A 20,626-nucleotide genomic window follows, 5' to 3' on the forward strand; every position below is an offset into this window, starting at 1 on the left:
TGGAAGGTATAATGTAAACCTTTTCGCCACCTACTGGCAATTTAACATATTGCACTACCTGATGCACCGCTCCTGCGCATCTCATTGGTCAAATGTGTAATGTTCTTAAGTTTCATTGGCTTTATTATTCCCGCAGTATTTCGTTCTAAGAGAGACAAGCTAGTGCGGGTTGATGGTATGGAACGGTTGGTCTTTTTATGAACAACTGAATGGTGATTGGACGCATGATCTGTCAATTGAGAAAATGCCGGTATTGGGGGAGGGGCATTCGTAGTGCTGTCTGCAGCTGTCTGCAAGATGGCGGAGCAAGTAAGGGAGCAGTGTAGTTTTGTCTTTAAAATAAAATGCTCACGCTAGCTTATTTAGTTTATAGATCATAGACATTTGCGTTGGTGAGTATTCAGATATAACGTGTTTTTCGAAATTTGTTTAATGTCTCGATGTGTTTACAATGGTGTAGCTAGTTAGCAAACCAACAGTAGACAGTCAAATGTGACCGTAGCATGTTTCATGCTAGCTAGCTAGCTAGCCAAATGAGTGGTTGCGACCGATTATAGCTAAAGTATGTCTAGTATAGTTTGCTAATTTATTAGCCTGCTGGTTGCTAGTGCGGATTAGTCTTAGGTAGCACTAGCGATGCGGTAACGATACGATAGCCTAGCTATGTTCGCTAGTGCTAGCTAGCTAACGTTACGCTATCTAGTTAGGCTAGCTACATTTCTGTCTGGTTTGAGATGGCTAGTACTAGCTAACGTAGCTAGGCTAACTAACAGCAGACATTCAGTCACCACTACTAGCCAGCTAGCAACATAATTATTTTATAAAATAGTTAATAGTTAAATAGTTAAAGCAGCTAATAACTAGTGTGCAAAGAACTGAAGTTCAAGCTTATTATTAGTGTTGCAGTTACTGATGATCTGATGGCGTTGTGGTATTGTACGACTAGATGTCTTGGAACTTAATCAAGTTGTATCGACTAAGAAATAAGAATATTTACTCTTATTTGTTGACTCAGTGTTAACTTAAAAATCAACTGTAAAGCCATATGCAGTGATTGAGTGATATTGGCTTTTTTTGTTGAAGTGTCGTAATTAAAGTAAATGTCTCTCTTTTTTGTTTCATAGGATAGCTACGACGTGGAGGATGAACAGTGCCTAGACACCAGCAACATATAAGCTGAATGCATTGTGATTTCCAATAATTGAGACAGTGATTCTAAAAAGCTGTCTACATTAATGAAAAGAACAATGTAGCCAGCTTAGCATATTCAACACTGGTACATGGTCAATACAGGGAAGTGGGTATTGAATTGCGTCTGATGTGGTTCTGCATGCTTTTTGCCTAAAAGCTGATGCGAGAAGTAGATAGTAGAGTCAGGGTCAGAGCATAGCATATTCATTTGGTTAGTCATTCGTTAGGCAGTGATAATGGAGATAGATGACTTGTTACCCCCCCTTCCTTTGGAACCACCTGATGATTTAAGCCAGGACAGCCTTAACGGTAAAGCACCTCCACCACCTCCCCTGCAAACGTCCAGTGACGCAGAGGAAATGGACGTTAGCTCTGGTGGTGATGGACCCACACACACCCCAGCAGGGGACAGAGAAGCACAGCAGCAACCGCCGGCGCCACCGCTGCTCCTCACCAAGGGCTCCTTGCCCATCTGTAGCCATCTATCGGACGAGGCGGACCCCAACCCCCCCTGCCCTAGAACAGCTCGCCACGCTCCCCCCGTCACCAAGTTCCTCCCTGACCTCAAGCTACTCCGAGACGTTAAGATCAGAGTGAGCTTCACGGAGAGCAGCATTAGCAAAGACAGGAAGGTGCTGTACACAGGGTTAGGCCAAGAGAGCGGAGGAGAGACCAGCTCAGGGAGCCTTAATGGTGAGTTGCATGACGCCACAGAGCCCGGGCCTGTGGAGGGTTGCTCAGGGCTGGGGAACGGGGCGGTCGGCCCGGGGGAAGAGGCCGACGTGGACCTGGAGAACAACGTGGAGTTTGCCGTCCTCGACGAGCTGGAGGACTTCAGCGAGAACTTCCTGGACCCTGAGGACGGGGACCAGGGCGGGTTCAGGTCTGACGTGATAATTCAGCAGGAGCACGCTGATGACGAGGGACTGAATTACTCCTACGAGGTAAGTGACCTGAGGACGCCTGTTGTTTCTGCAGAACACCGGACATTGATTTGACTGTAATAGACTAATTCACTCTGACATTATGTGCTGCATCCTTTCAGTTCTTGATGATGGCAGTAGGTTTGCGGGTATTTAAGCCTCATTTGTATGGGCCTCCTATCATCTGCACCATCATTGCACTTAGCTGTTTTTTTATACTGTACACAAGCACTGTACAGGTCACCTGAAACCCTGGTGTTCCTTCTGCACAATACTGCATAGCTGAAACTTTCAAGGCTAGGCCCGCACCTCTCTCCCACCCTCAATGGCTCTCTCTTCCAGGGGGACTTTGACAATGATGTGGACGCACTGCTGGAGGAGGGCATGCCCGTGCCCAAAAAGAGGCGTCTGACAGAGGACAAGTATGGCGGCGACAGTGACCACCCGTCCGACGGAGAGGGAGGCGTTCAGCCCATGATGACCAAAATTAAAACAGTCCTGAAGAGTGAGTGGTAGATCTCTGGTGGTCAACAGACTGGGCCAGAGACGGTGGTGCCGTATTAACATATCTCACTCTGATCACTCAATAATATAGGAAAAAACGACATAAACACACTTGTGAGATGACTGAGCTCTTGTAATGGTAAAAGATGTGTGTGAGAACTGTGTATCGTTGCCGTTGTGTGTGGGCTTCTGTATAATTACACCTGTGTGTGCTCACAGAAGCAGAATTCTTGTCTATTTTTGTGCAGGTACATTTCTGTCTCCAAACAGAATATAGTGATATTTATGTACATTCTCTCATATGTTACTGATGTGTTGGTGTGTTTCCCAGGTCGTGGGCGGCCACCCACTGAGCCACTACCTGATGGCTGGATCATGACATTCCATAACTCTGGCATTCCAGTCTACCTGCACAGGGAGACCAGAGTGGTCACCTGGTCCAGGCCATACTTCCTTGGGACTGGGAGCATCAGGGTGAGTCAGGATTATAGATGATTGCTTTTAGCTTGACACATTACATTCAGATGTTAAGTAGGGATGGGCTGATCGATTGCTCTAGATAGAGCTTATAGCTTTAGATGAACACGTTTGCTTGCTATGAACATGTTTAACCAGCTATCAACAGACCGTTGAAGTTATAGTAGGTGTATAGTAATTTTACCTGGCTGGCTGGAGATATTGCCCCCCAAATCACTTTACAGCTTACACAGCAAGCGAAGCCACCAAAAGAATGTGGTGCAACATTCACAAAATAATTATAAACGTTGTTTAACTAGAAATGGTGTTCGGAGAGCACAGACTTCCTGCCCATGACTGCGTTTTGTGGCACTGTTGCTGCATTCGTTAGGTTGAATGCTTTATACCAGTCCAAACCCTGCGGTCTTTATACCAGTCCAAACCCTGCGGTCTTTATGCCAGTCCAAACCCTGCGGTCTTTATGCCAGTCCAAACCCTGCGGTCTTTATGCCAGTCCAAACCCTGCGGTCTTTATACCAGTCCAAACCCTGCGGTCTTTATGCCAGTCCAAGCCCTGCGGTCTTTATGCCAGTCCAAACCCTGCGGTCCTTATGCCAGTCCAAACCCTGCGGTCCTTATGCCAGTCCAAACCCTGCGGTCTTTATGCCAGTCCAAGCCCTGCGGCTCTGTGACCTTCCCCTGCCGAGATGAGGCATTGACAATGAAATGGGGGAATTCTTCGCTCCTGAAGTCCAAAAAATAGAGGTGAATGGCTGGCCATGTTTGGGCGGCTCGTGGACCCTGCCCTGTGATTCGGATCCGCTCCAAAAAGGAATGGGTTCTAAGTTGGCCCATGCTACACCCCTCCACTGAGTTTCATGAAAATGGGTCTGGTAGTTTGTGTTATCCTGCTAACAAAACAACCAAGAAACAGACATACACACTTCACCGAAAATATTACCTGTCGCTGGGTGGAGATAACAATGATTAAATAAACAAGCAAGGAAGCTTGCATGTCTAAACTTTGCATTTGAAAAGTAGTAGAAATGTCCCTGAGTAAAACACTACTTTTATTAAAACACATAGCATAGTTTCAGTGTTCAAGGCAAAATGCACCTAACATCTACTCTTAACCAATGAGAATCCAAGCATTTTGAAGAATGATTAAACAACCAAGGGGGTACCTACATGTCTAAACTCAATGGATTTGGAAAGTAGAAGTGCCCCTGGGCAGAATGGATATATAATACTTGTACTGAGACTCAAAGTATAGTTTGTGTACAAATCAAAAATGTATTGGCAATGGGGAAAATGAACAGTGCACTCCTAGTGCTAGGGCTCTGGTACATTTCATAGGACAAATGGACAAGCTCGGTCTTACTAGCCTCCCCCACCAATTTCATTGCGTAGGGAACAACAATTGGCAATTTAGCAACTGATTGGTATCGGAGGAACTTGTTTGAAGAAAATTGAAATTGACCACCAATAAGCAGATCGCCCCATCCCTAGTTACAAGTGGTCATGAAAACCATTACCTTTTTATACCAAATTATGGATAGTATACAGCAGTGTTGTGCTAACCCTTCGATGCCCCCCCCCCACCCATATCCTGCGTAGAAACACGACCCTCCCACCAGCAGCATCCCCTGCCTGCACTATAAGAAAATGAAGGATCAGGAGGAGAAGGAGCTGAACGGAGAGGTGACCCCCAACGCGGAGGTGTCTCCGGCGAAGCCTGGGGAGGAGGCTGACTCTGTGGAGAGACCAGACGAGCCAGACTCCACAGCCCAGGAAGAGACCACCGCGGCAGCAGCCCTGGAGGTGGAAATCCCAAGCATAGAGGGACCTCCAGAGGTGAAGGTGCCTCGTGCCTTTGAGATCGCCCTGGGGGCTCTGGGTCAGGTTAGAGCCAAGGTGGAGGTCTGCAAGGATGAGTCTATAGGTAAGAGTTTACACTGTACAATGACAATCGGCAGTTGACCCCAAGTCTTATGAAGTTGCAATGTAATGGCTGTCATTATATTTGGCAGCTGTTTTGTGACCAATTTAATAAATCAACAGCTTGATGGGACATTGGAATGAAATAATACTTAGATGTCTAAATCAAAGACGTCTTCTTTGATTTAGACCCCACCAATATATTGATATCGATAGATGGGCAGAGTCGCTTTTGTCGAAGGCTCAAAACAATCTCTTCAAGTAGTTCTGCAACGATCCTCCCTCTTAAGCACCTATTGTATTTTAGATTGATATTCTTGTACTTTGCCATCAGTACTAGATTATGCTCTTAGTCACTTGTCTTAGAAAGGAGATGCACTTGTGCGTTCTGGCAAGTAGTAGTACATTGGCTTTTCCTACGTTAAAAGCAATTATTGTTAGTCGCTTTGGATAAAAGCGTCTGCTAAATGTCTGTAATGCAATGTAATTATTATTGTGTTGAAACCCCCACAGAAATCGATGAGTTCCGCGGCTACCTGGAGAAGCGTTTTGACTTTGAGCAGGTGACTGTGAAGAAGTTCCGTACCTGGGCGGAGCGCCGGCAGTTCAACAGAGACATGAAGAGGAAGCAGGCCGAATCTGAGAGGCCCATCCTGCCCGCTAACCAGAAGCTCATCACCCTGTCTGTCCAAGACGCCCCCACCAAGAAAGGTACGCATGCACAGGAACTAGTGGAATAGGGGGCTTCTGAGAGGAGTTTGATGTCACCAGTTTTAAGTAAGTCTTTCTGTCTCTTTGCCCACTTAGAGTTTGTCATTAACCCCAATGGGAAGTCTGAAGTTTGCATCCTACATGAATATATGCAACGTGTCCTAAAGGTCCGGCCCGTTTACAACTTTTTTGAATGTGGTAAGTCACTCAATCGGTCGTCACATTTTCTCTGTTCACTTAAACACTTGCGTTATTTGAAATGTAGCACTTGAATGAGAACGAGCGCTGTACGTCCTACAGAGAACCCAAGTGAGCCCTTTGGAGCCTCAGTCATTATAGATGGAGTGACATACGGCACAGGGACTGCAAGCAGTAAAAAACTGGCCAAGAATAAAGCTGGTAATGCACCTCTTTTATAAAAAATAAAATAAAAAAAACTTGGTGGCGATGAGACTTTGGTCAGTTGTGTACTGATGGCCGTTCTCACCTGCAGCTCGAGCCACACTGGAGATCCTCATCCCTGACTTTGTGAAGCAGACTTCTGAGGAGAAGCCCGTAGAGGGGGATGAACTGGAGGTATCTGGATCTGCCGACACTAAAGACCTGAATACAGTTGAGATTGTTTCACAATGAAAAGTGCTTTCTAAGTGAAATGAATTATTATTTGTTGTTATTACTACTTACGCTCTGGATCCTATATGTTGGGTCTATAATAACAATGCTGAATAACTCTCAATAACAATACATTGACTATTAACCACTTATGTCTTGTTTTTCCCCAGTATTTTAATCATATCAGTATTGAAGACTCAAGGGTGTACGAGCTGACCAACAAAGCAGGCTTACTCTCGCCATATCAGATTCTTCATGAGTGCCTTAAGAGGTGAGACCCACAACGTGGAGGATAAGAAACGTCCCTGGTTCTAGCCAGGCTCATCTGATGGCAAAACCATGGCTCTTGTCCCTGCAGAAACCACGGAATGGGCGACACCAGCATTAAGTTTGAGGTGATCCCCGGGAAGAACCAGAAGAGTGAATACGTCATGACGTGCGGCAAGCACACCGTGCGCGGCTGGTGTAAGTGAAACGCCGCCAACGCACCCAGATGCACGCCGCGATCCGTGACTAACCTGGCCCGTGAAGTCTGTTTTTTGGTTTGTTGTAGCTAATGGTGGACATTTGTTCTTGTGTGCGTTGCTGCTTCATTTCAGGCAAGAACAAGAGGGTAGGGAAGCAGCTGGCGTCCCAGAAGATCCTGCAGATGCTGCACCCCCACGTAAAGAACTGGGGGTCGCTGCTGCGCATGTACGGCCGCGAGAGCAATAAGATGGTGAAGAAGGTCAGAACCTCAGCACAGCTGGTCTACCGGAGCAGGCTAATGGGCCAGGCAGACGCTCGGCGCATCTGAAGCAAAACTCATTAGCACAGATTTTTTTTGTGGCATACGCTCACAAATGGAGCCATATGTGCCTGTGTTTCGTTTTTCAGTCCAATTTGGGTTTATTCTGTCTCCACAGGAGAATTCAGACAAGAGTGTAATTGAACTTCAGCAGTATGCCAAAAAGAACAAGCCAAATCTTCACATCCTGAACAAACTTCAAGTGGAGATGACAAAGCTGGCGAAGGAGAGGGTGAGTCTGACCTGTCAAGTTACGGGGGGGAGCACAGAACCGTGTCCAATTAAGAACCTGGCTCTCTGGTGTAACCTCTGTAACCTCATTATTGAGTCTATTTTTCCAGAGATGTGTTTCTGCTAACCCTGTCACACGTCTCCTTGTTCTGACCGTAGTAGATGTAGTATAAATATAATGATCGATCGCTACCTTTTGATGGTACACCACCTACTTTTGGTTCTACTTCATTTAAGGTTATCTGCCCGTACATAATTTTTTTCCAAACCTCTTCTGTACTGACATTTACATATTTCTAAACACTCTTCTCTTGTATCATAGAAGTTGATGGAGTATCTATTAGATCGTTCTTTTCGAATTTTGCCCTTAATATCTGGAAATGTTTTTTATGCTGACGAGCGTCTTGTCGTGTGCCTCAGGAGGAAACTAGGAAGAAACCCAAGATGACCATCATGGAGTCAAACCAGCCTGGGAGCGAGCCGCTCTGCACTGTCGACGTGTAGGAATCACTGCAACCAACCAACCAACCAACACCAACCTAACATGGCACACTGACCACATATGGCAAACACAGTCAGACACAGAATAGCCCACGCCACCATCCCATCCAATCATTATGCATATTTGTGAATGGCAATACAACCGAATATCTATAGAGGTGGTAATTTTTAGCGCTGGTCTTCAGTTGTTTCTGAGTGTAATGGTTTACCGTCTGTGGATGCTAAGAGTAAGACCAATGCACACAGACGGGAGAGAGACCACCCTCTTAACTCTCTGGATGCATTCTCCACAGTGCTTCAAATGAGACCCCGGACAGGCAGTTTGATATAACAAATCCATATGAACCATGTCAAAAGGTGTATCCCTGATAACTGCTGATAACCACTAGATACTCCTTTTTGTAATGGTGAATTTCAAAGTCACTCCATACAGGTTTCTTTGTTTTGAGAGCAGTGGGATTAGCTGTGGTTTACTTCAGCAATTAAGCTTTTCATCAGGTACGACGTGGAATATCTATGTTTGCTGTTGTATTGGCTATAGTTTATGGTTGATGTTTTGTAATAATTTGGTTGGTGAATAGGATTATTATGAATATACTTTGTCTTCAGAATGGCCAGCTTGTTTTGATTTGCACGTTGAAACGTAAAATGTCCTCTATTCAGATGCCGATCTGCACTTATGTCAAGTTAATTATTTGTTACATGCTCACATAGTGCAAGAAATTCATTCAAATTGACAAAGTGAAGCCCAAGACAATACTAAGAGGGACTAATAATTGTAATTGCCTTTTTTTGTTCTCGGAATTCAGGATGAAACATATCAACCGACAGCTGAAGTAGCTGGTCTGTCTAGCTAATGTCCTGCTTTCCATGTTAGCGCTGCAGAGAACACAAGCACAAGGGCTTGGAATACTGTAGGCAGGGGTGATAGAGGAGTTAAACAAGGTATTGTTACATTTGTAAGACCTGTACTTCAGTTTTAGTTTCTGCTTTTAGATATTTCTGGCCCATACTTTGGCTATGTAGACAATATACGTAGATGCCATGCACTCCCATCTGGTTTGCTGTGATAACCTCTCATTTTGTGTTGCCTTAGTTCAGCCATGTCATGAAGTGCTCTTGGGAGAGAATTCATTGGACCTAACAGGGGACATGGAAAGACCAAGCCCCCTTACTTACAGCATTTGTTGATTAGGCAGTTAGTGTGTAATGGTGATGAACAGGAGGTAAATTAAATTTGCAAAAACTGCCTCTAGCATGTGCAGACTTTTAAGAATTGTCTTAATTGATTGTTTTTCTCTGGTTCGTGTTTGTTTTCCATTGTTGTGATAACTGATCGTGTGTGTTCTGATCATGTTTTCGAACGTTGATTAGTAGAACTGCGCCCCTCTTCTCAAAAGGCAATCTACAAAAATGAAGTTGGCACACTTTACCTCGAGCAAAATGTGATAGTCTTTAAATCAAATCGTAAAAGAAGCAGTGTGAACCAAAGCTTAAATTCAGTCTTATGCATTTTTATAGAACACTCTAGGTTGCTGCATACAACATCATAAATATCTATCTATATATACAGGATAGGATACAAAAAGATGCAATACTTGCTGGAACAAACTATTAACTGCTGTGCATTCATTGTGTGAAGTATTTGGTCTGTGTGTGCGCTTTTTCTGAATGTTTATTGCCTCTGTTGACACTTCACAGTTCATGGGCACAAGGCTGCTGTTTGAGTTAAATAGCTTGACGAATGTGCTTTTCCCCAGCTCATGTTTGTGTGCTCTGTCTTGCCAAGTATGTGAGTACGTGCAGAAAAAAATGCTTTTACACTTACTGTTGGAGTTGTAATGATGGATTGTTTGCTTGAGATGTTGCTGCCTAGAAAATGAAGTATGTACTGCAACTTGAGATCTCTGACTTTCAGTGATATTCGTTTATGCAAATAAAACTGTCATGACTAACTGGCCTTTGCCTCAAAAGTCTAAATGAAAAAGCTAAACGATGGTTTCCCCCGGCTGCTTAAAAAAATTACAATGTTTTTCTGCTTTGGTTGAAACGTGAATTTTAATTGTTAATTTGCATAAATTGGACATGCATAACCATTCAACATTATGAAGTTCCGTGTATTGAATGGCCCAATCAGAATCACCTGTTGAACACTACATGTTTTACCATGTACATTTTGTGGTCACCTCAAGCTGTGCCCTTTTACATACCAATGTATGTAAAAGACAAAATAGACTAAATAAAACTTTTTTTAAGATATTTTTGGGGCATTTGTGCTTTACTATATAGGACAGTGTAGAGACGGGAAAGGTGGGAGAGAGGGGAGGACATGTACCACAGGGCCCAGGCCGGATTCGAACCTGGGCCGCTGCGACAAGGACTAGCTTTAACGTGGTACGCGCCTTAACCATTGAGCCACCAAAATAGACTAAATCATTTAAATGGGCTGGGGTTTTATACATTTTAATATGAATGTAAGATACAAAACATATCAGTGTCACAAGACAAAGGAGCTATTCGAATATTTGAAAAATCAAAAACATTTTATTATTTTGCTACAACCCACATGGCAATTTTCTGCATCCTTATTATGAACTTAAGACAGCATGTTCTTGACAAAATAATGTTACCAAACAGAAAAGTCAGAAAAATGACAGATCAGGAACTGATGTTGATGCACTAAGATGTGGTGGTTGTCTCTTCCTGTTTCTCACTGGGGGGCGTAGCCTCTTCCTGTTTCTCACTGGGGGCCGTAGCCTCTTCCTGTTTCTCACTGGGGGTTGTTGCCTCTTCCTGTGTCTTGCTGGTGGTCTGGGAGCTGTAGTCCACCCTCTCAAACAGCAGGAGGATCTCACAGTGCATGGTCTGGGGAAAGAGGTCCACGGCCATGGCTCGCACCGGACGGAATGGGGCTCCACGTACCCGTTTGGAGGGAGCCCTGCACAGACTACAAAGAAACACGCCCATCATCAGCTTCACTGCTGCTCTGACCTGCCGGTGTTAGAACGTAGATTTGTATGGAACTCACTCTATGAAGTTGTTCATGGCCGCCTTGGCATTGCATGCCACATACACCAGCCTCTTGAGATGCTCAGCTCTCCTGATAGCCAAAATGACTTTGGAATCTGCATCAAGATATTCATAGAATTGACATTCGCTTCAAAGCAATCCCATGGGGATAAACCAGAATAAACTTCAAAGCTGATTAAAAAGTGAGGAATAAGGACATGCATCTCCTGAAATGTGTGTGGTCTTACGTAGGCCTGCTCTGGGCGGATCCACGATGGCTGTGACGTTGGGGGATACGAGAGCGTTCAGCACATTGGGGAAGACGTCCTCGGCCTTTCCACAGTGGAACTCCACATTAGTCAGACCTGATCAGATGGAAGACGAGGGGTTGTGAAAAAGGTGGATATTTTATTTGTTTCATTGTAACCATCCTGATTGAGCAGAGTTACAGACACAGTCAAGCTGATATGACGAAGTCTTACCGTTGATCTGGGCGTTGACTTTGGCGTCCTCCACAGCTGCCTGACAGAGTTCAATCCCAATCACCTTCTTCACTCTCTGAGATGAAGTGATTACAACAGACAGATAAATAAGGCATTCTGCCACTGAATGGAATATATTCTTTAGTCGAAAGTAGCTCAACTGCCTTTCTTAAACAACCATCAAATAGTATCTTGTGGTTGTGCTGTACCTTAGCCAAGGAGATGCCAATAGTTCCTGTCCCACAGCACACATCCAGCACGGTGCTGTCCTGGTCCAGCTGAGCCCACTCCCCCACAGTGGAGTACAGAACCTCTGCAGCGCCCGTGTTCACCTGTCACAGAGACGCCAGCTGTTAGAAAAACCCTCCAGCGTACATTACTGTTCATAGTCGATGAAGGAATTACTGTCAAATGATTCATTGGCCATCAATGGATCTACCTGTGTAAATGCAGGTTAATAATGTTAATATAACACTACAGTTAGCCAGTTCACGAGACTACTTACTTGAAAGAAGGAATGTGGAGATATCCGAAATTTCAGGCCAAGAAGCTCCTCATGAATACACGCATCCCCAACAACCAGCTCAGATGGCAAGTCCTCTGGGTTCGGTGAGGTCCTTGAGGAACATGAGATAGTCTGTCCATCAGTACTTTATACACACGTTTTGTCTTCTGTGTACATGCAACATGTGTTTCTGTGTGTGCACTGAGAATATGTTGTTGTGTAGGTACACAGTGAACGTGGTCCGACCCTCTCACCTTTGACCCTCACGCACGAAGTACAGAGACGTTACGCCACTGTCTTTCCCTTCTCCCTCAGTGAAAAACTGCCTCAACGAGCTCTTGAGGGCGTCGACCTCTTTCTCGTCAAGTTTCTGGAATATAAGACAGGGAGACTTACGGCGAGTCTCGCGAGCGTACATGGCGAATGAACAAATGGTTTGAATTAAACGCCATTCAACGGTTCTCGCTGCACCCTTTTCTGTAGACGTCCCCTCTATGCGTCCCAGTACCTGCGGGTTGAAGAACAACATGGCCATGGCTTCCTTGGTCCTCGTGGTCCTTACTGTGAGCTGCTTCCAGTGTCCGTCGTATGTCTCAGGGCTGTACACCGCGTAAGATGTTGTCCTGTGTACAAAGCATATGTATATAGTCACAAATGTATAAAAATATTAAAAATATCAAAATCTTTATCACCGTTTCAATTACATTATCTGCTCAACTTAAAGAGGGTCTGTTTTTGACATCATGTAGGTCATGTATCTAAATAGGGCAGCTCAAATACGAACAGAATTCTAGTTCCATGATCAAGGGTCGCTGCCAAGGCAGAAATGAGGCGTCCCTCTCAAAAAGGATGTCATTCACACTGACCTACCTGATGAATTTCTGGACTTCACTGACCACTCTCTTGGCCACTGCTGAAACATGGATGGTGTCAGAGGGTCCGACCACAGCACAAGAGCCCCCCTTATACTTCCCCAGTCGGAAGCCCACCGTCTTATCCTCGCCATTCGCGCCCATCGAGATCAGAAACTCACACTTGTTTCTGTACTCAGTCTGCAGAATAAGGGCAGTGGAGATTAACAACCTCTTAAGAACATGTTCCTGTAAGTGTTTTGGGATGAATTAACAAAGGGAAGCAGTCAACAGAATGTGATGCTACGTTACCAGTGAGGGAGATGGTCGAATGGCTTCCAGTGGGCAACACATATTGTTGTTCTTATCTTTCTGCACATACAGCCAGGCTAACATTGCTTTGTTGTTGTTGCCTATTTCTCTGAACAGACAAGAGGAAAACATAACATGACATATCAAAATGACTGTGTGATGCAGACATTTTGTTACCTAAACTAGGAAACAAAACTTGCCTAGTGTTGTTTTGTAACAATGGACTAGCCTTATAAGTAATTAATGAATGACACACAATCACAACGTTGCCTCCTTGACCACTGCCCGACCGCTACCTGGCTAGTCTCTGTAACACTCCCTCCGTCTCCTGCTGCTTCCTCCTCAGCTGCTCCTCGTAGGGGATGTTCCACAGGGGGGTCACCACATTGGCAATCTGCGTGCTGAAGGGCACTTCATCCTCCTCTGCCTCCTGCTGCCGCTTGGAGGGGGGCTGCCCTGTCACCTCTGCCTCATCCTGCCTCCTCTTCCTAAGAATGGGGTCAGCCTTTGGCTTGGCCAGCCGCACGTTCAGCACCCGGCCCTTCCACTGCATGCCATGCACCATCTTCATGGCCTTGTCTCTCTCCTCCTCGTTCTTGAAGGTGACAAAGGCAAACGTCTGCTTCCCAAACAGTTTGATTTTGTGAGGGTTGAGGCCGTGCTTGGCCAGGAACTTCTTCAGGTCGTTAAAACCGATGTACTTGGGGAGGTTCTGGATCTCTACTTTGAAGATCTCGGAGGTGAACAGGTCCTCTTTGATGTAGCGGTACAAACTGGGGTCTGAGCCCTTCTCTCCATCTTCGTCTTCTTTAGGTTCACCTGACTTTACTCCATCCATCTTGTCGTCTGTAGGATCATCCCCACTCCCTTCCTCCTTCCCTTCATCCATTGAGGAAGTCACAGCCACCGGGATGTCAACATCTGCCATGTTCTGTGGAATATCTAATTACGCGTCAAGCTACAGAAAGTGACAAATCTGAGTCACATACGTGGAGTTTAAACTTTAGCAAGTCTTCAAAAGCATGGGCGATACTAAACGTTAGCGTGTCTTAATGCTGCACTAAGCTAAGTACACTACCTTGGAATCAACTCACTGTATTTGCTGGGTAGTTTCACTTATGACTGGTGCTCACGCTGTAGCTAAAGGTCTGCAGGCTGCCATGATGTTAGAGACACGTGTGACTGTGAACTTTGACACGCAGTAGCATTTTAAATAGTGGTTTCACTTCGAATATAAATGGAAATTGCAAACCGGCATAGGAATACTGTTGTGAATGATTCCAATCAAACTGTATTTACCGAAATTATTACTAAATACATTAGTACTTTCTGTCTGACACACCGGACGTGACGCTTACCATAAACCCAGCGTTTGAGGTGTGAATATTTGGTACATTATTACTTTGGTTCTAGATTTCATCATTGTTGTTTAAACATGGTTGGTAAAATGGCATCAAAATACATGAAATGTCACTATAGAAAAAAATGAAGTACTATTCAGAGATAAATAGTGACATTTAAATCAAGATATTAAATTGTATTTATGCATAGATCGAACAAAATATATATTTCAAATCCCATAATTGCTTGAGTAGAGAATTACTGACATCCTCTCAATTCCTTAAAGACTCGTTTGCAGCAGAGTTAATCTCGCAGGATACTGAAGGGCTTGTGTCGGATAGGAAGAGAGCGCGAAAGAGACAGCAGCAGGAAGAGACGAGAGAAACTCGAAGGGAACAACCAGTTTGGTTTTGAATCTACGAAATAAATTCCATAATCTACAAACATCTACACTAATATGGCAGATCCGAAGGTGAGCTTACGATTTTGAACGTTCTTACGTATCTTACATCTGATGAAATGAACATTTGATTTAAAAAACGTAATTATAATTGGTATTCTCAAAGTTTATCAAGCTACAGCAAAGAGGAAGACGCCGGCTAGGATGCTGGATTGAACAATGCCAGTTTAATAACATAATTTAGTGGTATTCAATACACATTTTGCTCTAAAGCAACAACGTGCAGGGAAAGGGAAATCAAATCAGTCCCTTGAATGTGTTGAATGTGTATAGAAAGTGAGAAAATATGTACTTTTGCCGCCTTTCTCGCTAGCTAGATCTGGGTTGGAGCTAAATGGCCAGCTAACATTAGTTAGCAAACTAGTGGTAGCTTGCTCTTCAATTCAAGTTGTCCATCAGCTGGTGAATAGCTAGCTAACTAATGTGTGGACGTTCACAATGTCTTTACTTCACAAGCTACAATAACGTTAACGTTAGCAGTTTGTCATTTAGCTATTCGTCTTTAAACATGTTGTCTTCCCTGACAACAGTGTCTAGCTGCAGTGCTGAAGGTGCTATGTACATAGCTAGCTAGCTAAACGACTGGCTAGGGATGTTTTTTCTAGCTACCGCATCTCATAAGTTAGCTAGATGGCTAGTGTCATGCTTTTTATCGAGGACGAACAACTGAATATGTACTAAAATGTCTAGGTCTAACTTCGTCGCTAGCTAAGTCAATTATCCAGTTAGCTTGCTAGCAGGTTAGCTTCATGGCTAGATGTTTGGAGCCCCCTGAATGGCCTAGCTAGCAAGTTGTCTGGCATTAGCTAAGTAGCATGCTAGACAACTGATAGCTACCTCATAGACAGGCCAAACTCTGCTTGGCAAATAAACGGGTCACTTTACATTTGTGGTCATTTAAGTGATTTAGCTAACGTTATTCCACTTGTGGTTTTCACACGCTGTACAAAGAGTACATCACTCATGTAGCATTGTGTAGTATATTAGCAAGCCTACTAGCGCACTACTTGAGATGACTGGCCAGTGTGGCTGGCTGGCTAGCAGGTTAGCTCATCCAGTTAGCTTGAGATGACTGGCCAGTGTGGCTGGCTGGCTAGCAGGTTAGCTAATCCAGTTAGCTAGCTAGCTTCGGGTTTCCTGGAACGCATGGAGCTCCATGCGCCGCTCTATTACAAGTTTTAAGATGGCAAGTTGGCTAGCTAGCTTGCTCATACGGCAATTGCCTATGGCACATTGTTAGCCAGGTAGCTAGCTGGCTACCGCTTTGTCTAAAATTGGTGTCATAGCTAAAGTATATAAACATGATATCTAACTAGGAGCTACAGTAATTGGTGAGACTGAACGTGAACACATCCTCTTTAACGTTAATTGCACATTTTCCCCTTTGTTTCTCTCACCGCCAGTTATTCCGTTGTCATGTTGCAGGTTTTTACAGTAACTACTAGTTGTGCTAGTAAAAGTGTGTGATATGGAATGGCAATGCATTTGGCAAACCCGACTATCACAAAATATGCTTAGCTCAGCGTTAGCCAGCACCAAGCTCGGTTAGCCACTGTGAATTGCACACAAAAGATAACCTCCAAAGCTTGATCTCCTCAATCCCTCCATTCACGCTGCTATGCAGTTAGTAATGGGAGCCTATACATTTGACACTAGCCCGAAGCTGGATTGTTAACCCAGAGGCCACTACAAGCTAATTTACCAAAAGTGCAAAACATCAAGACTGAAGAACACTTGCTTTTTTTCTAATGATCCGTTCTTTTGTAGGAGGCGAAAGACGACCACGAAGCTCCAACAGATAATGTAGATGACTCCAACCATGACCCTCAATTTGAGCCCATCGTGTCTCTTCCAGAGCAGGACGTTAAAACGCTAGAGGAGGATGAGGAAGAGCTTTTTAAAATGTAAGTTGACAAAATGGTTTTGAAGTTTAAAAAGAATGAAATGAGTGAAAGTAGTTTTGAATCCTTAACCTTGTGCTTTGGACCTCAATGTATTTCCGAACAAAAACATGATCCACCTGAATATCTTTTGTGTGTGCATGACAGAGAGACAGTGCGCATAAGAGGTGAATGAACAAACAAAGCACCTTGGTGTCAGTCCAATATAGCCCTTCACAGTCAAACCTGTATGGTTCCGCAGGCGGGCAAAGCTGTACCGCTTCGCCTCTGAGAATGACCCCCCAGAGTGGAAGGAGCGCGGCACAGGAGACGTCAAGCTCTTGCGACACAAAGAGAAGGGCACCATCCGCCTATTGATGAGGAGAGACCGGACCCTGAAGATCTGTGCCAATCACCACAGTGAGTTGTACTTTCTGGAACAATGGCCCCCGTTATCGACAGATACAACAACTACAACAAACACCGCAAAGCTTCTTAATGGGTTATATATTGATTCATGTCTGCCAATGTGTTTGTCTCAGTTTTTCCTGTGATGGAGCTGAAGCCCAATGCAGGCAGCGACAGGGCCTGGGTATGGAACACACTAGCTGACTTTGCTGATGAACAACCCAAGCCTGAGCTCCTGGCAATACGTTTCCTCAATGCAGAAAGTAAGTGCTGACGCTCTTTTAGTCAATGAATTTGCTCAGGCAGAGATAATTGTGTTACAAAGTGTATTAACAGTTATAACGCATCACTCAAGCTAACATCTCCTTCTGTTTTCAGATGCTCAGAAATTTAAAGTGAAATTTGATGAGTGCAAGGAGGTGGTCCGAAAGTCAGAGGGAACAGGTAGGTGGAGAACTTGTTTGGTTATACGTGGAGAATATGCAGACTCACTCTGTTCTTGTTTGGTTATACGTGGAGAATATGCAGACTCACTCTGTTCTTGTTTGGTTATACGTGGAGAATATGCAGACTCACTCTGTTCTTGTTTGGTTATACGTGGAGAATATGCAGACTCACTCTGTTCTTGGCTGATCATTCCAGCCTTGAACTTTTTCTGTTCTGCTACATTAACATGTAGAATGTAACACTCGCTGGCCCCCCTAACATTAGGCTAGTGTTGTTATGTCCTGCCACAGGCACAACTTCTCTCTGTAGTGTCGATGTCGCATGACGACTATTGTCTCAGCTCTAGCCTCAGTTGATGAGCTTGAAAAACACATGACCATACCTAAGATATCACATGCACTTGCTCCTTCACAGATGACCTATAGCTGAGTCAGTGATAGGATAGGACTAGTGAAATGCACTAGGCGCCGGTTTCCCAGACTCGGATGAAGTCCAGTCCAGAATTAGGATGCATAAATCCCATTGACGCTGGTCATTCCTCACTCTGTTTTAAGTCACAGTCATCTGAAATCCTACTCAGCCTGATAGTATGTGGGTGTGTCTAATGTTCTATTCAGCTTTATTTCACATTTCCCTGTTTTCGCAGGTGAAACTGACAGTGCAAACAAAGTGGCAGAGAAGCTGGAAGAACTCACTGTAAAGGACGACAAGACCAAGACATCAGAGGAAAAGGAGGAGGAGAAAAAGGAGAAGGCGAAGGAGGAGGAGAAAAAGGAGAAGGCGGAGGAGAAGAAATGAAACCAAGAACTTGCTTTACTGATCTCCAACTTGTCATTTTCCTCTTTTTCTACAATAGACTCTAAAGAAATTGAATTTGGACACTTGCATATTGATTTATTTAGGTTGTTTTTTTATTTTTTATTTTTAATATTTGTTTTCCTCAAGAGATCACAAGACCTTGGTGCCACTCAGAATCAATTCATTAAATGTGCCCCTTCCCACACACAACCCACCCTCACTTAATCCATCATTGAAACAAATTGTTTTCTGTTCTGGTTATCTGTAGTTCACTGTCAACTCCACTTACTGTGAAATGAGGCTTGTGATATTGATAATTCCCACATTGGGCAAGTTTTCATTTAGTTTTTCCTCAAGCAGATGTAGCTTATAGGGCCGGAGATCTGAGAGAGACTGCTTGTTAACGCCACAAGTCTGGAAAATGAGCATGGAGGGAGATGCATCGGGCGCGGTCACGTCTCAAAAAATGACCATGACCATGGTAATCTCCATCATGGAGAAGTGGACCTAGTGCTGTCGCTATGGTGGGGATGTTTGGCCAGCTCATTGACACGTCGTTTCCGAGAGGAGACGAGGGGAGGAAGCCACTTTAAACAATTGAGGTGCAACTATAGTGTGGTAACATCAGGTGCACACTGCAGTTTGTACTGAGGTCCCAGTTGCAAGCGCTTTGATGCACACCAAGGCAATATTCTCAAGTGTTACAGATTTTCATTTCATTGTAGATGTTTAAGATTGATCACAGCAACTAAATTCAAGGCAACGGTTAATCCAATTTTGATGTAGGTTACATCCTGACGTGAGCCCCTTACCAATGGCTCTGGCTTGTTTTTAGGTCATGAACATTCCCTGGAATGAGTTTAAAGCATGTAGATTATGTATAGTGGAAGAGTGTGACGATGCCGCATCAGGTCTATGCTCGCTATCCTAATCTGTCCCACTAATTGAGTTGACCCTGCCTCAAAGTGCCAGTGCATCTGTAAATAAATGTACATGGGTGAAATGTTGCTTTTCATTTGCACTCAAATGGTTTGAGATGTTTCCTCCACCTTCCAATAAAATCTCTTAAAGACCATTGTTGGTGTTCTTTGCAATCTGTATAGAGAATATCTGGGTAGGTAAGTGGAAGACTGTTACGTCCCCTACTCAGATGTAATAAAGGTGTAAAGGTGTAATAACTAGGGGAGAGGGGAACGCAACAGCCTGTGTCTAGACCCACCGGGCCGATGTAACAAGACAGTACTAGGTGATGGAGTGCTGTATGGACCAGGCAGGGAAAACCAAATATAACGTTCGTCACTCAAAAAGGATTTATTACCGCCCACAACAAATGACAATGAACAGAAACACCACAAGACGACAAAACCACAAAGGGGGAAATAAATGAATTAACAGAGGGCAGGAGATAAGGGACCTAGGGAGAAGGACTGTGAACGGTGCCACTAAGAAGCACAGCCCTACCTTCCCTACCCTATAGACCCTAACAATATCTAACTGAAAACAGAACTAGAGGCCCTAACTAGCTATCTAAACCTAAACCGGAACCTTACCTACCTGCTACAAAAAGACGTGGCAGCCGCTCACTCTTACCTAGTGTGTTTAACAGAGGGTTACCTACGTGGTGAAAATGTATACCCCAGGGTATCTTACCTAAAGCCCTTCTCCCAGGAGCGGAAGAACACAAGGGGAGATAACAAATGCACAGTAAACCCAAACACAACTAGAACTAAGGTAGGTAGGTTGTCAAACAGAAGTACACCAACAGTAGGCTATAAGAAAACTAAGGCCAATCAACATCACATACAACATACCCCCTCTAACAAACAGGGAACACAGACACACATATATAGGGGGAAGGCCGCCTGCTGATTGGGCAGGAGATGATTGGGGAGTTGATTGCTGATGGCAGCCAGGTGGTAGCAGTGGCAGCCAGGAGGATGGCAGGAGACAATGATTGACAGGACGAATGACAAGGGAGGGTGCACACAGCATGGACAGACACCTGGGGGAGACAAACATGAACAGTAACAAAGCACAGGACAGACACAATACGTAACAAAGACAAAAATGGATTATCTAGTGTGTAGTATAGGATCCTAAAGGCCTAAATACGCTACACTATACTGTATAAGTGGTATATGTGTTATCTAGTTAAAAATCACTATTTGGGATAACACGTTTCTTCAACTTCATGACGGCTACGTAATGCTTTTTATTGTACACGAGGATAGAATTTGATTTAGTTCCACCAGGTGGCGCTGTAGCAAAGCAAAAGTAGA

General features: G+C 44.3%; 3 protein-coding genes across 3 annotated transcripts; 2 read left to right on the forward strand and 1 right to left on the reverse strand.

Annotated features, from left to right (window-relative positions):
- Positions 1 to 282: 282 nt before the first annotated feature.
- dgcr8 (DGCR8 microprocessor complex subunit) lies at positions 283 to 10,084 on the forward strand. Its single transcript, XM_084457716.1, has 14 exons — positions 283 to 392; positions 1,125 to 2,135; positions 2,457 to 2,619; positions 2,950 to 3,092; positions 4,692 to 5,016; positions 5,526 to 5,723; positions 5,820 to 5,921; positions 6,024 to 6,122; positions 6,217 to 6,299; positions 6,506 to 6,606; positions 6,694 to 6,800; positions 6,935 to 7,062; positions 7,241 to 7,354; positions 7,774 to 10,084. Exons 2-14 carry the CDS (start codon positions 1,428 to 1,430, stop codon positions 7,855 to 7,857), a joined length of 2,355 nt encoding a protein of 784 aa, XP_084313842.1. The 5' UTR covers positions 283 to 392; positions 1,125 to 1,427; the 3' UTR covers positions 7,858 to 10,084.
- A 285-nt stretch (positions 10,085 to 10,369) lies between these two features.
- trmt2a (tRNA methyltransferase 2 homolog A) lies at positions 10,370 to 14,153 on the reverse strand. The gene is made up of 11 exons (XM_084457299.1): positions 13,310 to 14,153; positions 13,014 to 13,122; positions 12,721 to 12,902; positions 12,359 to 12,473; positions 12,105 to 12,220; positions 11,851 to 11,962; positions 11,555 to 11,677; positions 11,346 to 11,421; positions 11,112 to 11,228; positions 10,883 to 10,979; positions 10,370 to 10,801 (listed from the first exon to the last, which is right to left on the reverse strand). Exons 1-11 carry the CDS (start codon positions 13,939 to 13,941, stop codon positions 10,534 to 10,536), a joined length of 1,947 nt encoding a protein of 648 aa, XP_084313425.1. The 5' UTR covers positions 13,942 to 14,153; the 3' UTR covers positions 10,370 to 10,533.
- A 572-nt stretch (positions 14,154 to 14,725) lies between these two features.
- On the forward strand, positions 14,726 to 19,411 carry ranbp1 (RAN binding protein 1). Its single transcript, XM_084457300.1, has 6 exons — positions 14,726 to 14,826; positions 16,582 to 16,718; positions 16,957 to 17,114; positions 17,237 to 17,365; positions 17,481 to 17,546; positions 18,196 to 19,411. Exons 1-6 carry the CDS (start codon positions 14,812 to 14,814, stop codon positions 18,345 to 18,347), a joined length of 657 nt encoding a protein of 218 aa, XP_084313426.1. The 5' UTR covers positions 14,726 to 14,811; the 3' UTR covers positions 18,348 to 19,411.
- Positions 19,412 to 20,626: the final 1,215 nt, after the last annotated feature.

Source organism: Borostomias antarcticus (genome assembly GCF_949987555.1).
Source record: "Borostomias antarcticus genome assembly, chromosome: 23".
In the NCBI taxonomy this organism is placed as follows: Eukaryota; Metazoa; Chordata; class Actinopteri; order Stomiiformes; family Stomiidae; genus Borostomias; species Borostomias antarcticus.

What these genes read in the sequence shown, in the direction of transcription:
- dgcr8 (XM_084457716.1), top strand. Translation starts at nt 1,428, where the DNA reads ATGGAGATAGATGACTTGTTACCCCCCCTTCCTTTGGAACCACCTGAT. An exon ending in TTGGGACTGGGAGCATCAGG is followed by an intron (nt 3,093 to 4,691) that starts GTGAGTCAGGAT and finishes TATCCTGCGTAG; the next exon opens with AAACACGACCCTCCCACCAG. An exon ending in TTACAACTTTTTTGAATGTG is followed by an intron (nt 5,922 to 6,023) that starts GTAAGTCACTCA and finishes TACGTCCTACAG; the next exon opens with AGAACCCAAGTGAGCCCTTT.
- trmt2a (XM_084457299.1), bottom strand. Translation starts at nt 13,941, where the DNA reads ATGGCAGATGTTGACATCCCGGTGGCTGTGACTTCCTCAATGGATGAA. An exon ending in TTCGTGCGTGAGGGTCAAAG is followed by an intron (nt 11,963 to 12,104) that starts GTGAGAGGGTCG and finishes ATGTTCCTCAAG; the next exon opens with GACCTCACCGAACCCAGAGG. An exon ending in TCCGCCCAGAGCAGGCCTAC is followed by an intron (nt 10,980 to 11,111) that starts GTAAGACCACAC and finishes ATCTTGATGCAG; the next exon opens with ATTCCAAAGTCATTTTGGCT.
- ranbp1 (XM_084457300.1), top strand. An exon ending in GAGGAAGAGCTTTTTAAAAT is followed by an intron (nt 16,719 to 16,956) that starts GTAAGTTGACAA and finishes ATGGTTCCGCAG; the next exon opens with GCGGGCAAAGCTGTACCGCT. An exon ending in GATCTGTGCCAATCACCACA is followed by an intron (nt 17,115 to 17,236) that starts GTGAGTTGTACT and finishes TGTTTGTCTCAG; the next exon opens with TTTTTCCTGTGATGGAGCTG.